The 10423-nt window shown below is 49.0% G+C and overlaps 1 protein-coding gene across 1 annotated transcript in view; it reads left to right on the forward strand.

Moving 5' to 3' along the window:
- Positions 1–10423, forward strand: part of macf1a (microtubule actin crosslinking factor 1a) — a gene marked incomplete at its 5' end in the record, with an annotated part of 316154 nt that overhangs the window by 285853 nt on the left and 19878 nt on the right. The window contains 5 exon segments of the mRNA XM_084311883.1: positions 3735–3904; positions 5157–5316; positions 6936–7130; positions 7582–7854; positions 10116–10304. Of these exon segments, the coding sequence (XP_084168009.1) occupies positions 3735–3904; positions 5157–5316; positions 6936–7130; positions 7582–7854; positions 10116–10304 (987 nt within the window).

A 10423-nucleotide genomic window follows, 5' to 3' on the forward strand; every position in this document is an offset into this window, starting at 1 on the left:
TTACTGTCGTGAAGTATGTCCAGATGGGCTCCATCGCACTTGGTGCACCTTTTCTTTAAGCGGCATTCGGCTGCCATGTGTGAGCGCGCACAGCGAAAACAGCGCTTGTTGGACTTTATCCATTGACCTGCTTCCTCCGCGTTCAGCTTGGGGAAGGAGTCACATTGCGCTAGCCAGTGTTCTTTCTCACAGTAGGGGCACACTATCTTCCACTTCTCCGTTCTGGAGGGGGTACTGTGGCTCCTGCTGCTCGGTACTGACTCCGATTGGTGCATCACAGTCACCGATCTTCTTCCATCATTTAGTCGTCTGGTTCCTTCTCTGGAGCCAGGGGTGCTCCGTCCGAATGTATCTAGCCGTAGGCTGCTGACTTCTCTCGCCAGGAAGTCTGCTAGATCGAGGAGGTTCGGTTCGGGGCCATTCGGGTCTCTGTGGTCCCTCTGCCGCCTAAAGCGCTCCTGATGAGCGGGCGGCAGTTTCTCCAGAATCCTTTCCACATTTGAGTTGGCGTAAAGTTCATACTTCCCCTTCTCTCTTTGCGCTCCCAACATCCCTACCAGGGACTGCACTCTGATGGACAGGTCGTCCAGTGCTCGATTGTCTATTGCTGGGGGTAAGCGGTCGATGTGTCGGATCTCCTGGATCACGTAATCCCATATGCGCCCATACCTCTGGTCCAATGCTACCAGCGCTGCTGTGTATGGGGTGGTGGAAGTCGCGTAGGCGAGCGCTATATTATGTGCGCGGGGCACCTTTAAGTGCTGCAGTAGGATGGCGTATTTGTGGCATTCATCCAATACATCCACTAACATGGTCTCCAGACACATGCAGAGTTCTGTATACTGGGCCCGGTTCTCTTGGGTGAAGTCGGGTACCATAGGCGTGCCAATGTATGACGCTGACTGTGGATACATCGGCGAGCGTTGGGGGAGAGGCCTCCTAGGCGAGTCTCCTCCCGCTCCTTGGTATGGGCTGGTACCGGCAGTGTACCATGGCCCGCTTGTCCAGGTGCTGTTCCTCGGTGCGGGTCGTGCGTCGTGCTCACCCGTGTATAGAGTCGGGGGTCTGTAGCGCAGCTCCGCGGGAGTATAGCCTGGGCTGTACCGGACCTCCTGGTCCGGTAGAGTACTGTGCTGTCTTCGGGCGTGGTTCTCCTCCTCTTCCTCTTCGTCTTCAGTTAGGTCATCCAGTGCTTGTAGTCTCTGGTTTAGCCTCTCCACAGGATATGCTGCTCCTTCCCGGTTGCTAGGTCTCGCTTGGACCGGTGGGGGGAGGTGGTCTGTGGGGGGTATAGACCTCGTCTGTTGGTCAAGTTCAGGGTTGTTTACTCGGCTAGGGGATGCCGCCCTGGAGGTGTGTCTAGACGAGTTCCTGGAGCCTCTGGCGGAGGGAGAGGGTGTTGTCCGTCTGATCAGCTGTTCTATTAGTTGCGCTTGCTGTCTGTCGCGCTCTGCGTCCCGTAGAGCACCAGCAGCTGCTCGCTGGCTGTCTGCTCGGTCTCGGGCCACATTCTCTTCCATCTGAATGCGTCTTATTTCCAGGCGTATGTGCTCTTCTTCGCTCCGTTGCTGTAGCTGCAATCGATCGCGTTCACCCTGGAGTCTATCGCGTTCAGTAGAGGCTTTCAGGCTGACGAGGAATGCCTGCTGTAGGGTCCTCTCTGCCTCGCTGGGAGAAGGCGGTTGTATAGGGGAGCCTTCCCTCGGGGTACTCCTTGCGGAGCCTTGGAGCTCTATCTCCACGGTGCTCTCCCCGTCTTCTTCCGTGCCGAGTTCTCTCTCTGTAGCGTTGTATTCCTCCCGGGACTCATCGGGGACTACTTCTTCAGTACTGGCGGGGTGTGAAGTCATGTCTGGTTCCCACTGGTCCCCACCGTGAACTTGGTCAGTTACATTAGAGCCCGTAGGGGCCTCTATGGTCGGGGTAGTCTGGGCGTTGGGGTTAGACATACTTTTACTGGTCTAGTTTTACCGCGTTTACTGTTAGTAGAAGACTAGGTTGTTGACTGACAGCGTAAGCCTCTAAGTACTGAGGGAGCCGTCGTTCGCGCTGCGGGCGTTGGTTAGGAGGATCGTTTCGTGGAGTGTTCATCATAGGCCATTTCAATATTAATAACACTATATTAATATTACACTAATTACCATCCGGCTCGAAGGACCAATTGTAACTGAGGGGTACAATTCCCTGACTGTATTACTAGATATGATACTTACTACCACTACCTTTGTACTTAATATTCGGCCACCCAGTACACGGCATAAATATATTATCATGAACACTCTCACGTAGATGAAACGGATCCAACACAAATGTACGAATTAGAAACAGGTCTTTATTTCCTACACAGCAATGGTGTGTAGAATAAGCACTTAATCACTTAATTACATTTATGAATTGAAATAGTATGCACTTTTATGGCAAGGAGTATTCGTCGGTATATCAATAGAGAATGTCCAATCTCTGAAGGCGCAGGTGGTAAATATACGACCTGGAATAGTTAAGGAATAACAGCAATGATACTTTAATGATTATAAGACTGGATACACTAGAGGGGGTTAATCCGGTCGCTTGTAAGCCGACAGGAGTAGGAGGGGGGGGGGGGGGGTAGAATCCGGCTGCCTCGTCCGGCCAAGGGTATCCCAGGTGAACCCACTGTAGTGCCGTTCAATGCGCCGGCGATCCTTGGACCACAGATGAAAGCAGGTGGACTCTTTGTGGGCCGGCTCTCTCCGGTCCACGGGGGAGAGACGTGAAGAGACCTCGTCTTGCAGAGCGTCTCCTCACCTTGCGTCCTCTCCAGGGGGGGGGGGTTCCAACACACGGCAGTGTCGGGGGTCTTTATCCATGGAATAATCAAAGTATCCAAAGCATAATCCGTGCCTGGGAAGGCGGGCTGTCGTCGGTAGAATAATCCGGTATACAGGTCCACTCGCTCGTCGGCTCTGGGGCTCCTCGGGTGCAGCTTCACATAGGGTCAACCACCCTGGGTAAGCAGCCAGTTCTCTGCCCGAAACGATGGGGTACTGACTACGGTAGTATTCTCACCGCACGAAGCACTATATATTAACAGACTATTATTAGCTTAATAGACTACGTCCAACTCGACGATATAGTGCCAAATATGACTATTCAAATATTAATATACACGATGTCTCAATACCGATGGTAGGCGAACTTGGCCTTACTCTCACACGTGGCGTCGCGGGGAGGCTTTACGTCTGTGACTCTATTGGAGGGTAAGAAACTGGACTGAAAAGAAAGTCCTACTTTAGTAGCGCAGTATATATACGCACTATGAACAAATAGTCCCATTAGTGGTGCGGTAGCCAAATTCCTACGCGGAACTAGGACTTGTTCGTACATGTCGAGCGGTACGTTTGAACTGGGTCTGAGGGGTATGGCAGCCTGGCACCAAGGTCTCGACCAATAGCAGAATGGAGACTATTATGGGATGTTCAGTAGGCTAGAATGGATATTCAATGCATATTGTACAAGGAATATACAAGGGATATCAGGGAATATTAGAGAATATACAAATACAATTAAATATATATATATATAAATAAATATATATATTCGGTTTAATCTGGCCCTTCACAACAGTAATGATAACATCAGAATTTCAACTGCGGAATATATTATACATAATGTCTCTGAGAGAGAGCACTGACGTTAAACCCTGCGGTATCTGCCCCCTAATTTCTTTCTCTCTGTCTCTCCTTCCTCCTATCCAGGAGTTCCAGAAGGCCCTGGGCTCCAAGCAGCCGGTGTACGACACCACGGTGCGCTCCGGCAAGGCCATGAGGGACAAGGCCACCCTGCCTGCTGACACCCAGAAACTGGACCATCTCCTGGGGGAGGTCCGGGACAAGTGGGACACGGTCTGTGGGAAGAGTGTGGAGAGGTGAGGAGATGAAGACCAGAGGCCTCTCTGATCACCTTAAAGTCCCCATGAAACGGCTAGCAGAATGCAGAATTTGATTCCACATCTATGTGTTTCCCGTAAAAACAGGAAGCTAGGGAGGGACTTGCCGTGGATATTGATTGGCATTATAGGAGCCAATAGTGCTGTATGTGCATTATGGTCGACCCATTAGCTAGCAAGCTAATGTTAGCAACATAAGTTAGCAACGTTAGCTAGCAAGCTAACATTGAACATTTGTGAGTGCTAGCCCAGTTATAATGTGCTGTAAATGTGATTATAGAAAGCATTTCCTTGGACGCAACATTTTTATACGCCCCCATGTGCTGGATGACTCATCAACATTTTTTGTTTTGTTTTCCAGGAAATGACAATGACATTTTTATGCCTGTCTTTTTTTTTTACTGTTGTGCAGCACTTTGAGCTGCAATTCTTTCCACTTTTTCTCCTCCTTTTTAAATTTTTTCTCCCATCCCAATTTAGCCGTGCCAATTCTCCCCTCCCCTGTCCTGAACGTTGCTCGCATGTGCCCCCCACTGGCCGGTTGTAGGGAGGATAGAAGCCCGTCACATGTCCCCTCCGATACATGTGCAGGCAGCCAGTCGCATCTTTTCACCTCCCAGCGCGGACTCTCATTTGGCGAGGAGTAACGTGTAGGAGGCTCACACTGCCCCCGCCATTTCCTGTCTCTGCTGTGCAGGCGCCCCAACCGACCTGTAGGAGTCGCTGTTTACAACGTCCAGATTACCACCCTTGGACTTCCCACTCGCTAACTCTGCCAATTGAGTTAGTATGACGGCCAGACCAAGCCAGAGGCAACGGCGACAGCCGGATTCGAACCCGGTGTCTCTTGCGTTGGTGACGAGCACAATGTCCGCTGCGCCACCCAGCCGCCCCATTGAGCTGCAATTCTTGTATGAAAGGTGCTATGTTTACAATTGTGGCTCTGTATACCACCACAATGGACTTGAAATGAAACAAGCAAGATGTGCTTTAAGATTTTTATGTGCTGGATTTCTTTAGGAAATGACAAACATCTATTTTTATTTCATGGGGCCGTTCATTTAGTTAATGCACTTCCTCATACAATGGCCAGGATACTCTCAAAAAAAGAGAGATTATCTAAATTTGAAAAAGGTGCTTGCATGATAACATAAAGCTGCCTGCAACTAACCACTGTTCTGTCCTCTCTCTCTCTCTCTCTCTCCCTCTCTCTCTCTCGTTCCCCTCTCAGACAACATAAGCTGGAGGAGGCTCTGCTGTTCTCAGGTCAGTTTGCGGAGGCTCTTCAGGCCCTGGTGGACTGGCTGTACCGAGTAGAACCACAGCTGGCCGAGGACCTGCCCGTCCACGGAGACCTGGACCTGGTCTCCAACCTCATGGACTCGCACAAGGTGCGCCGGTCCAGACGTCACACTGTTTGCTAAAATAGGTTTTCAAACAACAACCTTGTAGATTTTCCCTTATTTTTCTGATGGTAGCCTAAGCATGATAAGACATTCATATTATATTAATAACTGAAAGAAAGAATTATGGAACTGGCTTTCTTTTTGTTAAACAGTATCATTGCGAAATCCCATTGCAGTGTTGTCTTATTATAAGATAAGATGTTCCTTTATTGATCGCCTTGGGGAAATTCGGGGTGTCATAGCAGCATGGGGGAGGGGAGGTACAGGTATGGGCAGGGTAATAATAATGGGGCGACAGTGCCGGAGGTTCCCGGTTCGATTCCCGCTCCTCCCGGGCAGCGTGTCGAAGTGTCCTTGAGCAAGACACTTAGCCCTAATTTCTCCCGATGAGCAGGTTGACACCTTGCATGGTTGCCTCCGCCGTCGGTGTGTGAATGTGTGAGTGAATGGGTAAAATGTGAGGAACAAATTGTAAAGCGCTTTTGATAAAAGCGCTATATAAATGCAGCCATTTCCCATTTATAATATAAAGACATAAACATTTATCTGAATATAAAAATATGAGAAAAATAAACAGTGTAAACAAACTCTGAATGCAGTACCTATACAGCAAAATAGATTGGTTTTATCTGGTATCACAGCGGCTAAAAAACTGATAGCATCACGATGGTTTCAACCGGAAAAAATGTGCCGAAAGGTCTGGATTCTTACATATCTCGATGTGATTTATCTAGAAATATCTACAGCAAGAATTTTGGGTCTCAATGAATCCAAATTGACAATGTGGTTAGAAGTGGTGGAGAGAATAAAAGCTAGCATTTAATGGTAGTGTCTGGTTAGGAGCGAAGGATAATGGATGGATTATCCATTGGGGGGTCCAGGGCGGGGGGTGCGAGCAAGAGCATATGTGTGTAGGGGAATAGATAGCAGGTATTAGGGGTATATCTTGTATAAGACATTTATCCAAACGGTGAGTTAACTGATGTACACTGTTTTACAATGCTTGTACCGTACTTTTCGCACTATAAGCCGCACCTGACTATAAACCGCAGCAGCTAAATTGAATGATGTGTACATATATAAGCCGCACTGGACTATAAGCCGCAGGTGTTTTAATGTTTAATTACCATATGTAATTACCATTGGGACACAATACTGTCGGACAAATAACAAGAATTAACTCATTTACAAGTTGTATTAAGTTTAGCAAATAAGGGAACAGATAAATAACATTTCAATGCAGTCAAAAAAGCAATATTTTGATTTTAACATTTTCGGGTTTGGTCACGTCGAGTCACATATAAGCCGCACCGTTATATAAGCCGCAGGGTCGAAAAATGGGGGGAAAAGCCGCGGCTTATAGTCCGAAAAGTACGGTATATCTAATCGTGTGTTGTCATGTTTGTTTATGTGTTTGTTTAAAAAATAATAAAAAAATAAAATACAATATCTGAAATCTGAATATATATATATATTTTTTAATAAATCTGTCCCTCCTAAGACGTCCAGACTGAACTGATATACAGTACTTTGAAGGGCTTGATATACAGCATTCTGAAGCCGTCCGTCCTAACGCTGTTCCAATGCCCCCCCCCCCCCCCCAGTCCTTCCAGAAGGAGCTGGGTAAGAGGACCGGCAGCGTCCAGGCTCTGAAGCGCTCTGCCCGCGAGCTGATGGACACGGGCCGCGACGACACGGCGTGGGTCAAAGTTCAACTGCAGGAGCTCAGCAACCGCTGGGATACGGTCTGCGCCCTGTCCGTCACCAAGCAGACCCGCCTCCAGCAGGCCCTCAAACAGGTCAGAGGGGAAGCGACGGTGTGGTGACTTTATCTCCAGAGAGAGAGAGAGAGAGAGAGAGAGAGAGAGCGACATAGAGAGAGAGCGACATAGAGAGAGAAAGACAGACATAGAGAGAGAGACATACATATAGAGAGAGACATCAAGAGAAAGAGAGAGATACGGACAGGAGAGAGAGAGAGACATATATAGAGACAGAGAGAGAAAGACAGACATAGAGAGAGAGACATAGAGAGAGAGAGAAAGACGGACAGGAGAGAGAGAGACATATATAGAGACAGAGAGAGAAAGACAGACATAGAGAGAAAGACGGACATAGAAAGGGTGGAACAGGGTGGAAAGGAATCCCAACCTGAGCGTGACATAAGAGCAAAAACTATTAGACTATTTCTGACAAAGGCGTTCTTCTTCTCTCTCCCCTCTCTCTGCCCCCCCCCCCCCCCCCCCCCAGGCGGAGGAGTTCCGCGCGGCGGTGCAGATGCTGCTGGAGTGGCTCTCGGAGGCGGAGCAGACCCTGCGTTTCCGCGGCGTGCTGCCCGAGGAGGCGGAGACCCTGCAGACGCTGCTGCACACGCACCGCGACTTCATGGGCGCCGTGGAGGAGAAGAGGGGCGACGTCAACCAGGCCGCCGGCATGGGGGAGAGCATCCTGACCGCCTGCCACGCGGACTGCATCACCACCATCAAACACTGGATCACCATCATCAGGGCACGCTTCGAGGAGGTGAGAGAGGAGGATATGATGGATGGATGGATGGATGGATGGATGGATAGATAAATAGATAGATCGATAGATAGATAGATAGAGCGGCCGGGTAGCGCGCGTCTCTACATTTCGTAGCTCCATTTCTGCAGACCCCTCTCTGATTGGTTGAACTCCATTTCTGCAGACCCCTCTCTGATTGGTTGAACTCCATTTCTGCAGACCCCTCTCTGATTGGTTGAACTCCATTTCTGCAGACCCCTCTCTGATTGGCCACTACGCCCATGTGACCGCGGCAGCGCGAGAGAGCTGCAGTGCGGAAATAGGCTGCATTCTATTGCCATTCTCTGCGACAAACTCTAACCTTAACCAACTCCGAAACAGCGCCTAAACGTAACCCTTCTAACCTTAACCAACTCCGAAACAATGCCTAAACTTAACATGCCTAAACATAACCGGCGAAAGAATGCACGTTTAAAAAAAGAAAAAAATAAAAATTGAAGGGAATCGAACTTGTCACCAACGCACCGCAGGATCCACAGCAAGGCGGCGAACCAGTTGAGCTAGTCGTCGACCTCGATAACCTTACGCGCACCTCCCTCGCGTACCTTAGAGAGGGGCTTCGCTCAACCAATCAGAGAGGGGCTTCGCTCAACCAATCAGAGAGGGGTCTGCAGAAATGGAGTTCAACCAATCAGAGAGGGGTCTGCAGAAATGGAGCTACGAAATGTAGAGACGCGGGTAGCGCAGCAGACTAACACATACTGACACAATTGGCAGTGTCAGCGGGTGGGAAGCCGGTGGGGTGGGTCCTGGTCGTTGTAAACAGCGACTCCTACAGGTCGGTCAGGGCGCCTGCACAGCGAGGGAGGGAACTGGGGGAGGTAGTGTGATCCTACACTTCCCCAGTGAGAGTCCTCGCTGCCAGGTGAAAAGAGGCTGCTGGCTGTCTCCACATGTATCGGAGGAAGCATGTGATAGTCTTCAGGGCTCCCTAGACCGGCAAGTGGGGGGCAATTGCGCGCAACGACCAGGAAGGGGAGGGGGGAATTGGCATGACGACTAAATTGGGATGGGAGAAAAATACAGAAAAATAGGAGGAGAAAAAGTACGGTAGATAAAAAAAAAAAGATAGACAGAGATAGATAGATAGATAGAATCGATAGATGGATAGATAAGATAGATAGATAGATAGAAGGAAATAGTTTAAGTTTATGTATTTATTTATTACCCAATGCATTTATTACACACATACTGTACTTCCACATTACTCATCACACGTTACTCATCACACTGTACTCATCACACTGTCCTCATCACACTGTACTCATCACACTGTCCTCATCACACTGTACTTCCACGTTACTCATCACACTGTCCTCATCACACTGTACTTCCACATTACTCATCACACTGTCCTCATCACACTGTACTTCCACATTACTCATCACACTGTCCTCATCACACTGTCCTCATCACACTGTACTTCCACATTACTCATCACACTGTCCTCATCACACTGTCCTCATCACACTGTCCTCATCACACTGTACTCATCACACTGTACTCATCACACTGTACTCATCACACTGTCCTCATCACACTGTACTTCCACATTACTCATCACACTGTCCTCATCACACTGTCCTCATCACACTGTACTCATCACACTGTCCTCATCACACTGTACTCATCACACTGTCCTCATCACACTGTCCTCATCACACTGTCCTCATCACACTGTCCTCATCACACTGTACTCATCACACTGTCCTCATCACACTGTACTCATCACACTGTCCTCATCACACTGTCCTCATCACACTGTCCTCATCACACTGTACTCATCACACTGTCCTCATCACACTGTCCTCATCACACTGTCCTCATCATACTGTACTTCCACGTTACTCATCACACTGTCCTCATCACACTGTCCTCATCACACTGTCCTCATCATACTGTACTTCCACGTTACTCATCACACTGTCCTCATCACACTGTCCTCATCACACTGTCCTCATCACACTGTCCTCATCACACTGTCCTCATCACACTGTCCTCATCACACTGTCCTCATCACACTGTCCTCATCACACTGTCCTCATCATACTGTCCTCATCACACTGTACTCATCACACTGTCCTCATCACACTGTCCTCATCACACTGTACTCATCACACTGTACTTCCACATTACTCATCACACTGTCCTCATCACACTGTCCTCATCACACTGTCCTCATCACACTGTACTCCCCTCCTCCCCTCTGCCTCCTGCAGGTGCTGACGTGGGCCAAGCAGCACGAGCAGCGGTTGGAGACGGCCCTCACAGAGCTGCTCAACAACGCCAACCTATTGGAGGAGCTGTTGTCGTGGCTACAGTTCGCCGAGACCACATTGGTCCAGAGAGACACGGAGGCCCTCCCACAGGACATCCCCCAGCTCAAAACACTCATCACGGAACACCAGGTTGGTCTCTCGTTGGTCAAGTAAACACACTCTGGTTATTGGTTTCATTGGCTGACTTTTAATGGAGGTTATTATGAACGAAGATAAGATATTTCTTATTGTTGATCCCCTCTGGGGAA

Source organism: Notolepis coatsorum (genome assembly GCF_963971535.1).
Source record: "Notolepis coatsorum genome assembly, chromosome: 4".
Classification (NCBI taxonomy): domain Eukaryota; kingdom Metazoa; phylum Chordata; class Actinopteri; order Aulopiformes; family Paralepididae; genus Notolepis; species Notolepis coatsorum.